At 42.5% G+C, this 16,121-nt stretch overlaps 1 protein-coding gene across 2 annotated transcripts in view; it reads left to right on the top strand.

Annotated features, from left to right (window-relative positions):
- The window catches only part of RBL2 (RB transcriptional corepressor like 2), a 56,567-nt gene that overhangs the window by 9,229 nt on the left and 31,217 nt on the right, over nucleotides 1–16,121 (top strand). For both annotated transcript variants that reach the window (XM_080643930.1, XM_080643929.1), the window contains exons 5-14: nucleotides 2,389–2,517; nucleotides 5,387–5,547; nucleotides 5,631–5,695; nucleotides 6,150–6,336; nucleotides 7,280–7,449; nucleotides 9,062–9,171; nucleotides 10,120–10,223; nucleotides 13,576–13,713; nucleotides 14,508–14,672; nucleotides 15,131–15,242. In XM_080643930.1, coding sequence (XP_080500056.1) covers nucleotides 2,389–2,517; nucleotides 5,387–5,547; nucleotides 5,631–5,695; nucleotides 6,150–6,336; nucleotides 7,280–7,449; nucleotides 9,062–9,171; nucleotides 10,120–10,223; nucleotides 13,576–13,713; nucleotides 14,508–14,672; nucleotides 15,131–15,242 — 1,341 coding nt within the window. The remainder of the gene's footprint in view (nucleotides 1–2,388; nucleotides 2,518–5,386; nucleotides 5,548–5,630; nucleotides 5,696–6,149; nucleotides 6,337–7,279; nucleotides 7,450–9,061; nucleotides 9,172–10,119; nucleotides 10,224–13,575; nucleotides 13,714–14,507; nucleotides 14,673–15,130; nucleotides 15,243–16,121) is intronic.

The following is a 16,121-nucleotide window of genomic DNA, read 5'->3' as shown; positions in this document are numbered from 1 at the left end:
CACATCTCCCAGCTCTTGGTTTCATGCTGGAAGTGAAGGCCCTCCAGCAAGGACCGGGCACCCCGTTGGTCTTGCTGGTTGACCTGTCAGATTATACTGGTCCTCCCTGGCTCGCTAGTTGAAAGCTCTCCCTTCCTTCCTGGGCTGCATGCTTCATTGAAAAGAAGAATCTTCAGTCAAAAATAAGCTCTTAGATCTTTTGTTTCCATCACACTGAATGTTTCTTTAGAGGAGACAGAGGTGGTATGATCACAGCAGGAAGTAAAAGGCTTGGGGCCTGCAAACTGCTGTCATGCTGGCTGCGGCCCTGGCTGCCACTGTTGGCTTGCTGTGGCGTATCACACATGTGATGCTTATTTCGTCACCTGCTCGTGGGCAGGTGTGTCTGACTTCAGGGTTTTTGTTTTGCTCATGTCTTTTATGGCAGATTGTTAATTGAGAGTCAGTGTACTGTCTGAATCATTTATAACGAAGTGTATCGCCCTGGTGTGGATTTTGGTCTCACCTGATCAACTAGGGTGGCCTATTTTTTGTCTCTGTAGCTGAGTTTTATCTTATTCATTCAGTCTGTAAGTGCTTGATCTGAACAGCCTTTGCTCCCTCACAACCCAGGACTGTGGTCGTTTATGATTCTCTAGGATCTTTCCTGTGAGAGCAGTTCATTCCAGTTCTTGATGTCCTTATTTGGGGCGAGATGTACTCCCCTCTAGCCACCTTTCTCGTGGCTTTCTCTGCACCACGTGGGCACCCCAGATGGGCTCCTTCTTAATAAATTATCCCCCTTTGTGCCTGCGTTGACTTCCTGTGGCGAGCACACGCCAGGGACACGCCTGGGCTCGTCCTCCCGAGGGCCTGTGTGGTGAGCCCACATCTTCTCTTTCCTGTAAATAAGCCAGTGCTGGAGGTTAAGCAGGTTATTTTGTTGATTGAAAGATGAACTATCGCACAGTGAGATTTACCTCTGAAGTTGGGATTTGAAATGTGAAGTATGTCCCTTGGGACAGTCCTGGAGTTTAACTTAGATTCTAATCTTCAAGGGCATGTCAGTGCCTCGTTAGAGGTCGCAGTGCTGGAGGTCACAGTGCGGGGGTTTTCCTCCTGCGGCAAGTGCACCCCAGCGACAAGTCCAGGCTCGCAGGGCGATGGCTCTGTAGCTTGAAACCATAGATGCTACCACTTCCTGTTTCACATCTGAGGAACTGAGTACATTTAGTGTTAAACATACCTACAGCAGAACCAAGCAAGTTACTGTGGGTATAGCAATGTAATTTTTAACCTATTAATCATCATTTGCCTTTCTCGTAACAGAAAAATATTTTTTCTCATTAATTTAAGTTGATTTGTTGAATGTTTCCATCTGTACAAAATAGAATTCCTCATCGTCATATGGGGCGGTAAGTGGTAAGTTTACTTGAGGGGGAGGAGAGAAAAGGCCTGAAACAAAGCAGAGTGAGTGAGTCTCTGTGTGTGTGTGTGTGTGTGTGCACGCGCACGTGCGTGCATTGGGTGGGCATGAATGGGAAAGGGTTGAGGTTTAGAAATATTTCGGATGTCTGCCAGGTACTTAAATTGAATTCATTTGATGTTATAAGAATGTAAAATCAACATGAATCATATACCATATATGCAGTGTTTAATGAAAAAAAGGATATGCTCAAAGTTACAAAACTACTCCTTAATTTCTAAGAATAGCAAAGCTGGTTACTGCCTGTAAAAATTGTTTTCGATGTCAGACTGAAACCAGCACTGCAGAAATGTCATGTTTCAGTTTCTTTCCCTTCGTTATCAAGCACCAGCAATGTGTGGGCTATCAGCTCTACATCTTAAATACCTTTCATTGTGATCCTGTTGCATTCATTTGTATGAGTTTGTGTTCATATGTAGAAAAGCATTTTAAATGTTACTGTTAGAAGTCTGATTATAGGTTATGGTCTTCTTAAAGTACATACATGAAAAAAAATTGCATGAATAATTTTTTAGCTGTTCACCTGTGATTCTATTGATTTTCTTGACAGAAAAATATTTTCATATAAAACAATTTCTTACAGTTTGAGATAATTTATAAAGTTGTTGGTGTTCTGAATTTTCAAAAGACAGACCAATGATTATAAAATGTTGGTCAGCTAATAGGCATTAAATAAAAGCTTGTTTAATGAATACTAAGTGAACAAATGGCATTTTTAGTAAAGTTTTAGTTTTCATTAAACTCTAAGAAACTTATTAAACTGTAAGTAATGCTTCAGGATGTAAATTTGCCAAAACACTTTGTGTACCTCTTGATTCTGTGTTGTACAGTGCTGTGTAGCGTCATTTTCGCTAAAGGAAGGAATTGTTTTTAGTGCACTATAAAGTTGGTGCATTTTTAACTCTCTCTCTATAATTGTATAGGCAATTTCCCCATGATTAGTGATGACTTGGTCAACTCTTACCATCTGCTGCTGTGTGCTTTGGACTTAGTTTATGGAAATGCCCTTCAGTGTTCCAATCGCAAAGAACTTGTGAACCCTAATTTTAAAGGTAAGATTGTCCGTCAAAGTCTATTGCGCAGCCCACATCTCTCCATCATGTGCACTCTTGGGAGGTTATACACAGCGTAGGTTCCTAGCAGGGGATCCCCCGGCGCTCTGAAAGCTCCGCCATCCTGCTCTCCAGAGGACTGGTAACTAGGGCCAAGCCTCCGCAGCAGCATTTATGGGAAAAGCAACTGCAAATGGGTGACACTCGAACGCTCTGAAATACACAGTCAGCAGGAAGAAGGAATAGAAATCTGGAGTAGCGAAGATGACTTTAAAGCTGGTATTTTTTCTACGCTGGCAAGCTTGGAGCTGGGACACTGTAGACGGTCAGAACGGACTTACTGAAAGAATCTTCGTTTTAGATTTTTTCTAAAGAGTAGTAGTTATGGTTCAAGAATAAGGAAAAACAATTTTTAGTTCTCCAAGTGAAAGCTGTGTGGAAATGGCCAGGTCTGGGCAGCCCACCGCCAGGCAGCCAAAGCCCTGGCTGGCCTCGGCTCCCGCCTGCCTGGCTCATTCGCTCCCCTGCTGGGGATGGCTGGCTACCCGCAGGTCACACTCTGATTGGGCAGAGACTCGGGCTCCGGGCCAGCCTGGGCGACAGGCCCCAACTTGCAGGACCAGCCGTGGCGCCACTATGCCGACAACAAGGTCAAGGAGGCTAAGCCGGTGCCGGAGATGGACAGCAATGAGATATAACCCATTGTATCTGGCAGTTCATCAAAGAGAAGCTCGTCCTGTCCTACGTGGATATCCAGCTCAAGTATGTATTTCGATCTGGGCCCAAACCTTGACCAGACTGATGACCAGGACCCATCGGGTCTGCCTTGGCCACCCAGAAGTTACAGTGGCTCTCAGTGTGCCACTGTCGCCCCTGACAAGGCCCCTGTAGAAGAGTTCCAGTGGGACCATCTGGAGCATCCTCCGTGGGCGTGTCTCCCATCCTCTGCAAAAATATCCCTGCCTTGTCCTTGGCTGGACCAAGCCTGTCACCACTGGAAAGCACGCCCATGCGACCAATAGAAGGCCACAGACTTCGTGGCCGAACGGGCTGGCACTTCAAGATGGTCCTCGCGCCAAAGGAGGCAGCTGGGCCAAGGAGTGGGAGCTGCGCACTTCTCCCGTCGGCGTGGGCAGGGGCATGTACAGCACCCGCACGTCCACCTTGGGCTCTGCACACAGCGGCTTCCAGTATGCCATCCGGAAGAAGTGGCTGCTGTCCACGGGCACCAGAGCACCGTTCTGAAAGCCTGGCACGGGTGCTCCAAGGACGCCGCCCAGGAGATCTCTGAGCAGCACAAAGACCAGGCTAGGCGAGAACATGAGCCGGTACGAGCGCCAGCCCTGATGACAGGTGGCTCAGGTCCCCAGGTCTTCAGGTGGCTTCGTGTGCGCTGTGAACCGGGATGGAGACGGGCGGCCGGTCATCCTGCCCAGGGCTCCCTTGGCCCGATGACATCTGTGCTGGTCTGCCTGGACGGGAAGACGCTCGAGGCCAAGGCTGCTCATGGGACGGTCCCCTACCCCTCTCAGCAGCACCAGAAGGGCCACCCTACCAGCACTAACCCCGTCACCAACGTCTTTGCCCAACGTATAGTCTGGAGCACTAGGGGACACTGGACAGGAGCAGAGTTCATCAGGTTTTCCCAGACCCTGGAGAGGGCGGGTGGAGACAGTGGAGAACAGGGCCCTGCCCAGGAGCCTGGCGGCGGCATCCCTGGTCTCGGCAGCCTGGAGCTGAACAAGCACTTCCTGAACCCCTCCGGCTTCCCGGGCGCCATAGAGCCACCCGGACAAAGCCTGGGCCACCCTGCGTGGCTGCCGTGGGGTCACCCCGCCTTCCACATGGGGTGTAGGGCGGGCCTCACAGCCCTCTCAGGCTTTCCTAGGGGACAGTTTTTTTAGCAGCAAGATGTTTTTAAAAGTATCTGCGTGTCACCTCGTGGTGACGTGAGCAGGAGCAGTGTCTTCCCTCAGCCCGGCAGGGTGTTTTGCATACTGTCATTTCTATCCCCGTGGAGCCCATGGCGCTGTACTTAGCTATTAAAATCCACACACACACACACACACACAGCTGTGTGGAAATGCTAATTATTTTGGCTATCCACTTAGTAGGCTTTAAGGAATGTAATTTCTATGAATGATAGACAGTAACAGACCAAATCATGGTATACAAAGCAAATACTAGAAAGTATTTGTTGAGCTGGCAGTATATATGATGCTGCTATTTGGAAAATACCATGGTAAGATTGAGTGACGGGGGTGGTTACAATGAAAATTTCAGCTTGTCTGATGCACTTCAGTTGCTTCTGGTTTGGTAAATTTCTTTGTATTCTGTCTTTTCTCCCATTTCCTTCCTAACTCCGTTTTACTAATATATTTCTATAGAGCTGCGTCCCTTCGTTTTTCCCCTTTTATTTTTCCCCCATTAAGACTAGGCCAAGCTGAGCTATGAATCAGTTATGATAAACAAACACATATAATTCAGTTAAAGTACATAAACGGTACATACTTTGGACAGTAATTTTTTAAGTGGTGTTTTTATTTGAATATGAAGCTTATTTGCGAAGTTATATATTTGTGTTTTTTAGTTATAGCATAATACTAAACTTATTTTTTTAGGTATTTTTTAACCACCTCTACATACATGATTGGATAACTAAATCTTTTGAGGATTGGTACACTTTACCTCTACTTACTTTTCTTGAGGTGTATTTAGAGTTAAATTAGGCCCTTATACACTATTTCCTATGCCCGCATATGGTAACTCACATGCTGGTTAGACTGTGCATCTGTAGATTTAGGTTTACTGCGGTTTGCTTTATTACACGCCACCTGGTATCTCTGTTCTGTGATTCTGTTCGTCACAGGCCTGTCGGAAGATTTCCATGCTAAGGACTTTAAGCCTTCCTCCGACCCGCCCTGTGTCATTGAGAAACTCTGCTCCTTACACGACGGCCTAGTTTTGGAAGCAAAGGGAATAAAGGAACACTTCTGGAAGCCCTACATAAGGAAACTCTATGAAAAGAAGGTTGGTAAGCAGCCGTGTGGCAGTGTTTTCTGGGAAAGAGTTGATTTAATAGGATGACTTAAGGATCTTTTCTTTCTTCATAGCTCCTTAAGGGAAAAGAAGAAAACCTTACAGGGTTTCTAGAGCCTGGGAACTTTGGAGAGAATTTGTGAGTACTTCTGTTAGAAAACTGTCTTAATGTTTAAAGTTGTGTGCTTAGAAAACCTCAGCGTTTCCTGTAGGATCAACTGTTACTCCAAGAACGTTCTTGAATTCATTAAAAATTGTATTGCTGTTCCTAAAAGCTCTCATAGTTAAGCTTTTGGATCATAATTTGTGAAATACATTCTTTCGGAATGTGCAGGTGCACACGGGAGAGCTGAGGTCTAGGAAGGTGCTGGAGCAAGGAGAGATGGTTAAGCTTCTCGCCGGAAGCCGCACTGACCAGGCAGAGGCGTGTGGTGCGCCCGCCCTGAAACCCGCAGCAGGATGTGCTGTGTGCGAGGGCTGGGCACAGCGAGGAGGCCCCTCGGCTCTCCCAGTGGGAGCTTGTAGGAAATGAAAATGGCAGTCACTGAGTGGCCTAAAGCAGGAGCTGAAATGGCCTTTCCCCCTTCCTGCAGGAAAGCCATCAGTAAGGCCTACGAGGAGTACGTTCTGACCGTTGGGAATTTAGACGAGCGGGTATTTCTTGGAGAGGATGCTGAAGAGGAAATCGGGGCGCTCTCCAGGTCTCTGAGTGCCGGGCCGGGAGCGGAGACTGCCGAGAGAGTGCAGGCGAAGAGCATCTTGCAGCAGCACTTGGACAAGGTGAGCGGAGCAGAGGAGAGGTGCACGCACACGCTCAGGGCCCCGGTCTGTTCTGGTCATCGTGTGTGCGTTCTACTTGCTTCCACCGTGAAAAAGAAAACTTCCATCATGTTTACCTTAACTGAGTTATCTCCACTTTTTAAAATGTTTTTTACTGAGTTTCAGAAAGAGAGGAAGCGAGAGGGACAGCGAGAGAGAAACACGGGTGAGAGGGGGAAATATACTTTATCTTGAATATTAAAAAAACACTCTTAGGCTATTTAAACCTTTAAGAGTTTGTTGGAAAAATCAGAAGAGGTGCTTTATTAGCGTATGTATCCATGCTTAAATCCTGTGACGTTAGGTCCTGTCTTTTTCGTGTGTATGTTCAAGGACGTTGACTTGCTCTGTGTGAAGCTGTGTCCGCTGGGGCAGCTGCTGGAGCCCAGGGGCGGGGTGAAGGCGGGCAGGCGGCTCTCCCGCACCAGGCGCCACCCGCCCCTCGCCATGGGGTTGCCTCTCAGAAGCAGGTGTGGTCCTTAGGCAGACTCTTGTGAACTCCTGGGTTCACTTGGGCCAGATTGACTTCCCCGTTTTCCTTTGTCAATCTTGAAGAATTTACAAAAATAGCAGGAGGTGCCAGCTGTTTCTCAAAGATATTCTGAATTGTCTGATGCTTGTTTCTGCCTTCAAGCTTAAGGTTTGAAGGAGGGGTCATAGGAAAATATGCGTTATCTTAAAGATTTAACTCCCAAGAGGCGAAATTTCAGTTACTGAAATGCAGATTGCTCTTTCACACATCGTCACAGGATCGCGGGCTGTAGGGGTGCCATGTTTAAGTTCCAAGAGTGGGGATATGTGAATCACTAGAATTTATTAATAATACAAAGTCTGATTGCCTTCAGTTCCCGTTTGTGAAGTAATTGCGTCTTTCTGAGCTAAAATAGTGTTCTTCTTCCGTTAGTCTAAAGCACTTAGAATCTCCACGCCGCTCACTGGGGTGAGGTACATTAAGGATAATAGCAGCCCTTGCGTGACTCCGGTCTCTGCAGCCACACACAGCCTGAGCCGTCTCCACACCATGCTGGCGGGCCTCCGAAACGCACCCAGTGAGAGACTGGGACAGATCCTGAGGTCAGTGTGAGCCCTTCCTGCCTTCCAGATTGGGCTGTTGACTATTTTCCTAATTTTTTATTTTGATTTTTCACTACTTGTGCCTTCATTTACTCATTACTAATTTTATGTTAGTTGTTTGCAGAAGACATAGCAATGTAAGATGTATGGTTAGAAGATCATTCTTCCTCAGTGTCTTAGTCTGTTCATGCTGCTCTCACAGAGCACATAGACTGGGTGGCTTATAAACAACAGAGAGACCAGCACTAGACCCTGTAGAATAAAGCACCAAACTACGTTACCAGCTCTTCTATCTTAAGATTTCAGGGAAGGGGGATCAGTGAAGGTGGTAGTTTCAAAGGACTTCATGGAGAGGCTGGGTCCTGGGCACATTTCCGAAGGGTGGGTCCTACCGGAAAAGGTAGTCGGTCACATGCATAGCCAGTGGAAAAGCACTCTGACTTCCGCAAACTCTACAAAACCCCCGGAGCCTGAGAAGGATGTTAGTCCTAAAAGTGTATGATTTGATGACATAGGCCTTAGAGGGCCCGTTTTATTTCAGGTGATACGGTCACTGTGTGCACATATTAGTAATTCCCCACTCATAGCTGGACTCGTTAAATACCTAAGCTGACTGATTTCCCTTTCCATTTTCATGAAGTCTCCTTTTTTCATAAACGTGATTGTAATTAACACCCAACAGGCTCTGTCTGTATGGCCTTTTCCTAAGTCATGTTTTGAAAATGGACCTCGCTTACCTGGAATTCAGAAGTATTTCATAAACACATTTTAGAAGCCTGATTGAATCTCTGTATCTTCCAAATCTTCGTACGCTCTCTGACAAGAAGGAGCCTCTCTTTAATCTTAAATACCATCCATGGTCTTTAAATACCAGCAGGTACTGGGTAAAGCCAAAGGGCTTTGTTGTTGTAAAAAGGTACCTGTGTGTGTCCAGAAATACAATTCTGTTTGTATATCATATCCAGTAGCTATCTCTAGCAAGATTATAAAGAAACAAAAATTGTTTCATTTCTAAACTTGTTACATTTTTACAGTGAAGATGTATATTTATGGTCAAGATAAAAACTTAGTTGTTACAAAAGCCACATGGTGATACTCTGTATGCTTCTGCATTGGACATACATTGTCTTTCTAGTAAAACAAATAAAAAAGGAGATGATCTTGGTTTTCAGGAAAGGGTGTAGAATACCAGTAATGGTGTATCTGAGTCTGGTCGAGATTATCTACCCCTTCAGCTGTTTCTGCAGGAGTTTGATGGGCGTTGTATGCCCCCTAGAGGAACAGGTGAGGGCGGTTAGTGGGTCATCCGTGATTGCAGATGTGTAGGGTGGAGTCCAGTCATGGACTTCAAACAGGCACAGGTTAAAGTTGCTAAACTTACGGCAGAGAAGGTACAACTATACACAATACTTTCTTTTCACTGAAAATGGTAATACCAACACCTTTGTCAAAGAAGTATGGGATCTCCTGGATCAGTTTGGGGAGTGAGTGTATAGTTTGTGTTCAAAGTATTTTATATTTACAGGTTAGTACAAATACAGAATTGTAAACACTTTATCACTTGGTAAATCTGTAAGACCTTTAAATTAGATAATTTCTTTTTATTTTTTAGAACATGTTCTAGAGATCCAACACAGGCTATTGCCAACAGATTGAAAGAAATGTATGAAATATATTCTCAGCATTCCCAGCCAGATGAGGATTTCAGTAATTGTGCTAAAGGTGAAACTAAATATTGTCTTTATTGTTCTCATCTTGAAGTTTAACTACATGGAGTCCTTTCTTGGTAACTGAGTCAGAAACGTGAAGAAAAGATTTGTGCTTTTAGATTGAAGGCTAGAATATGGATGTCGAATTTTATCTCAGCCTGGTGATTTCTGGGCCCTTCTCAGTAAGAGAAATTTTATTTTATTATTTTTTGTTAATCCTCACCCAAGGATATTTTTCCCATTGCTTTTTAGAGAGTAGAAGGGAGGCGGTGGAGAGAGAGAGAAACATGGATGTGAGAGAGCATCATTGAAGGCTGCCTCCTGCATGCCCCACACTGGAGATCAAGCCCGCAACCTGGGCATGTGCCCTTAACCGGAATCGAACCCAAGAACCTTCTGTCCTCAGGCCAGTGCTCTATCCACTGAGCCAAACCAGCTAGGGCTATTCTGATACCTTTATTATGTTGACCTTCTGGTACTTTTTTCATTTGGAAAATTTTAGTTTTTATTTGTAGACTGGATATTAAATATAGAAATATTGTGATTCTTTAGAATTTTAAAAACAAGAACAGAAGACATAGCTTTTTTCATGCCCAGACCTGTACTAGGTGTTTTTGATGTTTTCACTTAAAACCAAGTATGAGTGGAATAGTGAACCAACTGTATACCTCCCAGCATAGAGCTGCTCTGCTCCAACATAGTAACAGAATAAAAATGTGAATCTTCTTGGGATGCTATCATAGTTATTTATGTGAAAATTTCATTTCACGGTTTTAGAAAAATTTAAGGGTTACCATGAAAAAAATTAAGGAATCTTAGGGATGATTGAAATAGCAACTGTAGGAAGTGTATTGGTTTTTAAATTTTATATTGTGGGCAGGGGGTGGGATGGGCCCTCATTTTCCACAATATTTATTTTCTTTGCATGTGATTGTTGTGTGTTTTTTTATTATTTATGCAGAAATTGCCAGCAGACACTTCCGTTTTGCAGAGATGCTTTACTATAAAGTATTAGAATCCATTATTGAGCAGGAACAAAAGAGACTGGGAGACACGGATTTATCTGTGAGTAAATATCCAGTGTATTGATCAGAACAGTAAAATGTACTTTCCTGTTGGCCCTAGCCACCAAAAAAAGAAAACAATTTGACACCATTATTGAACAAGAGAAATGATATGAGGCTTCGAGGGAATAAGATTGGCACCTAAGGAAACTGGCTATTATGAATAATGGTTCTGAGTTTTTTTTTTTAATATGTTATTGATTTCAGAAAGGAAGGGAGAGGGAGAAAGAGATAGAAACATCAATGATGAGAAAGAATGATTGATTGTCTGCCTTCTGCACGCCCCCTACTGGGGGATCGAGCCTGCAACCTGGGCATGTGCCCTTTACCAGAATGGAACCCGGGACCCTTCAGTCTGCAGGCCGACACTCTATCTACTGAGCCAAACCAGCGAGGGCTGGTTCTGAGTTCTTTGACCTTTAGTCCCTCACTCAGTGCCTTGCTGCAGCAGGCCATGAATTACAACTTAAACTTCTGTGGGTAGTAAAACTAGTTAAGGGTTAAAACACTCAAACTTAATCTTTACTGAGTTTTTAAATAACGTGGGGGTTTTAATCAAGCCTTCTTTCTATTGCAAGAATAAATTGAGTATTGACTCAGTAAGACTTTAATAAATATTCAGCCATTTCTCTTTGGCTAAGACAATATTTTTAAATTGATTTTAGAGAGGGAGGAAGGGAGAGGGATAGAGAGAAATGTCAATGAGAAAAATCACATCCATCAGCTGCCTCCTGCACGCCCCCTGCTGGGGAACAAGCCTGCAACGTGGGCTTGTGTCCTGACAGGGAATAGAACTGGGGACCTCTGGTTCATGGACCACTCTGGTAGGGTTGGCTGGAATAATGCTTTTTCCTAGATTTTACTAATCAAGAAATGTAAATTGATTTTAAACAAGTGGTATTTACCTTCCATTGTATCAAAAATGTTTTAACTAATTTTTTAAATAACATTTTAAAGAAAATTACAAAATTGACCTATAATTGTTCTAATTCCTTGTACCTAGTTCCTTTCCTTTTTTATATATAAAAATAGGGCGGTAGGAATTTAAAAGACTGTTTTATGACAAATTTTTAAACTTTGAAACACATACAGAAGGATTATAAAACAGCTGTAGTTTAGTGGTTGATAGTAAGTGGATACCTGTATACTCACCTAAGAAATGTATTTTTCAAAAAATTTTCATTGTAGTAAAATACATAAAATATGCTATCTTAGCATTTTTCAATGCACAATTCATTGGCATTGACCACAATGTTGTGCATCCCTTAACACTGGCCATCTTCACAGTTTTTTATCATCCCAAACTGATAGTTTATACCTATAAACAATGACTTCCCACTCACTCCTCCCTTCAGCCCCTGGTAACTTCTTTTCCTCTTTCTCTATGAATTTACCTATTTTAGGTACCTTAGATAGTTATACAACATTTGTTCTTTTGTGTCTGGCCTATTTTACTCAGCATTATGTTTTCAAGGTTAATCTATGTTGTAGTATGTGTCAGAATCTTATTCCTTTTTAATGATGAATAGTATTGTATACATACACACCACATATATGTGTATATGTTACATTTTGTTTATCCATTAATCTGTTGGTGGACATTGAGTTGTTTCTACCTTTTGGCATTATGAATAATGCTGTTATAAACATTGGTGTACAAGTATTTATTTGAGTCTCTGCTTTCAATTCTTTTTGGTATATACTCTGGGCGTCTATGCTAATGAAAGGGTAATATGCTAATTAGACCGGATAGACCAGACGTCCTTCCGGACAAAGCCACCTCCTTCCGGACAAAGCCACCGTGGCGGGGGCTGAGGCAGAGACAGTTAGGAGCATTCAGGCAGGCAGGCAGAGGTGATTAGGGGCAATCAGGCAGGCAGGCAGAGGGATTAAGGGTGATCAGGCAAGCTTGCAGAGTGGTTAGGGCGATCAGGCAGGCAGTTGAGCAATTAGGAGCCAGTAGTCGCAGATTGTGAGAGGTATGTCCCGGATTGGAGAGGGTGCAGGCCAGGCTGAGGGGACCCTCCCTCCGCCCCGTGCACGAATTTCATGCGCCGGGCCTCTAGTCCTATATAATAAAAGCCTAATGTGCTAAGTGTCCAGTTGGCCGTTTGACCAATCAAAGCATAATATGCTAATGATATGCTAAGGCAGCTCAACTGCTTGCTATGACGTGCACAGACCACCAGGGGGCAGACAGTCGACCAGTCACTATGATGTGCACTAACCACCAGGGGGCAGACGCTCCTACTGGTAGGTTAGCTTGCTGCTGGGGTCCGATTGAGAAGGGTCGGACATGCCCTGAAGCTCTCCCACGATCCCTCCCCAGCTGGCCTGGCCAACCTTCTGTGTCCCTCCCTGGCCTTGATCGTCCATGGGTGGGGTTCCTCTTGTAATCCGGGACCCCTCGGGGGATGTCGGAGAGCCAGTTTTGGCCCAATCCCTCAGGCCAGGCTGAGGGACCTCACTGGTGCACAAATTCATGCACCAGGCCTCTTGTATATTATATCAGATATCTGACTTACAGATATTTGCCCCATTCTTTGGGTTGTCTTTTCACTTCATTGATGGTGTTTTTCATACACAAAGGTTTTAATTGTAATGCAATCTAGTTTACCTATTTTTTTTGCTCTTGTTGCCTATGCTTTTTGTGTCTACGTAACTTTTTATTTATTTATTTATTAATATTTTATTGCTATTTTACAGAGAGGAAGGGAGAGGGATAGAGAGCTAGAAACATCAATGAGAGAGAGAAACATTGATCAGCTGCCTCCTGCACACCTCCCACTGGGGATGTGCCTGCAACCAAGGTACATGCCTTTGACCAGAATCGAACCCAAGACCCTTCAGTCCGCAGGCCGACGCTCTATCCACTGAGCCAAACCGGTTTCGGCTTACGTAACTTTTTAGTTTTAAAAGATTATGATTTTAAGAAATAGCAAAAAAAGTAAATGTGAAAAGCATCTGTGATTACCTCACCCTGAGTAAGTATGTTGACCATTTAGCCAAGTAGCCTGTCCTCCTTCCAGCCATCTTTTTACGACAGTGGCCTCTGACTGTGATGCTATTGTGTAACATCTTTCCAGATCATTCGTCTTCTAAGCATCAGAGTGTATGTATATTTTAATTAGGGACGTAATTTTTTGTATTAGCTTTATTTCATAATATATAAGATTTTCGAAAATTGCTAAAAAATAGACTTATTTATGAAGTTAAGAAAAGTTTGTAAGAAAAGAAGCACATCTCACTAATTCAGAGAATAAGACTTTTGGTATTTTTATTTAACTTGACTGGGTATAAAATGTCTTACTGGAGTAGACTAATGTTTCTGAATGTTAATAATTGTTTTACAGGGCATTCTGGAACAAGATGCATTCCACAGATCACTCTTGGCCTGCTGCCTCGAGGTTGTCACTTTTTCTTATAAGCCTCCTGGGAATTTTCCATTCATTACTGAAATATTTGAGGTGCCACTTTATCACTTTTATAAGGTATTTTCAAAAATCTGATACTAACGAGAAAATTATAGATTAGACCAACTTCCTGTTGTTAGCCATCTAGTTCATTTTAATATCTAAGTACATTTATTTTTAATTACATGTTTAATAATTTCTACTCTATTTGGGGAGCAGAGAAGAAATAGAGTCTTAAGACTATAAATTCTTTTACTATACAATAAAGACCTGTGCTCACAAGTTTCATTTTATTTCTTTCATTTCATAAAGACTTTTAGATTACTTTTATTTTATGAGCTTAAGTTTAAAAAAAAACAGCATATTTTATATAGCAATCTTTTTTATGGAATTTAAATAATATTGAATGTGTCTTTTAGAAACAAAAATCCTCTTGACATGTTCTATAGAGATACAGAAGAAGGGCATTGACTGGTGTTTCTTTCTTGATATTTATATCAAGAAGGAATTTATTTATTGGTTGAATTTATTTAATTCATTTACAGCAGTCACAACGTTTTTATAGTGGCAGAGATTGAATGTTTAGAGTTTTTAAATACAAAATTTAAAGAGTAATGTTTCAATCTCAATAGATAAGACATTCTTTCATTTAAATGTTGAAATAAAGCACTATAAAAAGATTTTACATAACTCATAAATGCAATTTAAATATTAATTATTTATAAAGGCAGAAGGGAAGAGCAGCTGTTTCAAAACAGTACTATTCTTTAAACTTACAATTTTTTATAAATTGTCTTTGTTGTGTCTATAAATGTGTAAAAAAAGTTACCCTTTATATATATTATTAGACCCGGACCTTTTCTTTATTTCAGGTGATAGAAGTATTCATCCGAGCAGAAGATGGCCTTTGCAGAGAGGTGGTGAAACACCTCAATCAGATTGAAGAACAGATCTTGGATCATCTGGCCTGGAAGCCAGAGTCTCCGCTCTGGGACAGGATTAGAGAGAATGACAACCGAGTCCCTACCTGTGAAGAGGTCTGTGAGGGATTGTAACATCTTTCTATAAGGAAAGCACATCGGTGTCTATTCTGCTCGTCGCCTTCTTCCCAGGGAGCAGTTAAACTGCGTGTCTTCCTTGTGCAGGGGGAGAGGGCACAGCACCGTGCATCAAATAGGAAACAAGAATCAGAAATAACGGTGTGATTGCCCCAGGTTGTCAGTGACAGAGGAAGAACTCGGTGTTCTACCTTGATCTCTTAGGTTTCTCTACCTTCGAATGCTTGATACTCTAATTCTCCAAATCAGTAAGGACTGTTGATTCATATTTAATATCTATTTACCAGGTTTTGAAATGTTTAAGCCTGCCAATGGAAAAGACAGCTGATAGATGGAATAATGGATGAGCCAAGACAGTTTAATTTTACCTTAGATGATGATTGTATTTTTAATAATGCTATTTGAATAATGGCATTCTGTGCAAACATTCTGTATAGGTCATGCCACCTCAGAACCTGGAAAGAGCAGATGAAATTTGTATGGCTGGCTCCCCTTTGACTCCCCGAAGAGTGAGTGAAGTTCGCGCTGATACTGGAGGACTTGGAAGAAGTAAGTTTAAACATACTAAGGCACAGAGATGGGGTCTAACATCTGGGGATTTGACTTCCATCTAAACCTGCAAGTGAAGTTCATAGGGCATATACAGGATGTCCCCCAAAAATGTGTAATAGCTGATTCTATTACATTTTGAAAATGAACTGTATTTTAGTAAACACTGCCTTTGTAACTATTTAACCTGTGTAGACATTTTTTGGGGGGACACACTGTATTTTACCACAATTTTTAAAAATTGAATACCAGCCCTGGCTGGTTTGGCTCAGTGGATAAAGTGTCAGCCTGCAGACTGAAGGGGCCCGGGTTTGATTCTGGTCAAGGGCACATGCCCGGGTTGCAGGCTCGATCCCCAGTAAGGGGGCGTGTAGGAGGCAGCCGATCAATGAATGTCATCATTGATGTTTCTATCTCTCTCTCTCCCTCTCCCCTCCTCTCTGATATCAATAAATATTTTTTTTTAAAAGCTAAAAAAAAAAAAATTTTGAATACCAAAAACCATTGAATTACACAGTTTTAAATTGGTGAAATGTTGAGAATTATCTCTCAATAAAGTTGCTTTAAAAAATTAAGCTTAATTGAATAAAAAACATGCATTCCATTCTTTCTAAAGGACATTATTGAGTTTTAGTAATTTTCTATATTTGGACAAAGTTGAGGATTCATAAAACTGGGGTAAAAATGCTCCCAGATGGTACCATGGGAATATCAAATCCATCAAGTCTCCTTATCAAATGGTGGGTTAATGATAAAATCACATTTTACATGAGCGTTAGGTAGAAATTGAATATGGTTAAAAATATCGTGGAAAAATAGAATAATTCCTTAAATTGCCTCTCACTCATCGAGGCCCTGAAGTAGCGGAGGGCAGAGCCT

Source organism: Plecotus auritus (assembly GCF_963455305.1).
Source record: "Plecotus auritus genome assembly, chromosome: 10".
NCBI lineage: Eukaryota > Metazoa > Chordata > Mammalia > Chiroptera > Vespertilionidae > Plecotus > Plecotus auritus.
This window is presented reverse-complemented; position numbering and strand designations above follow the sequence as displayed.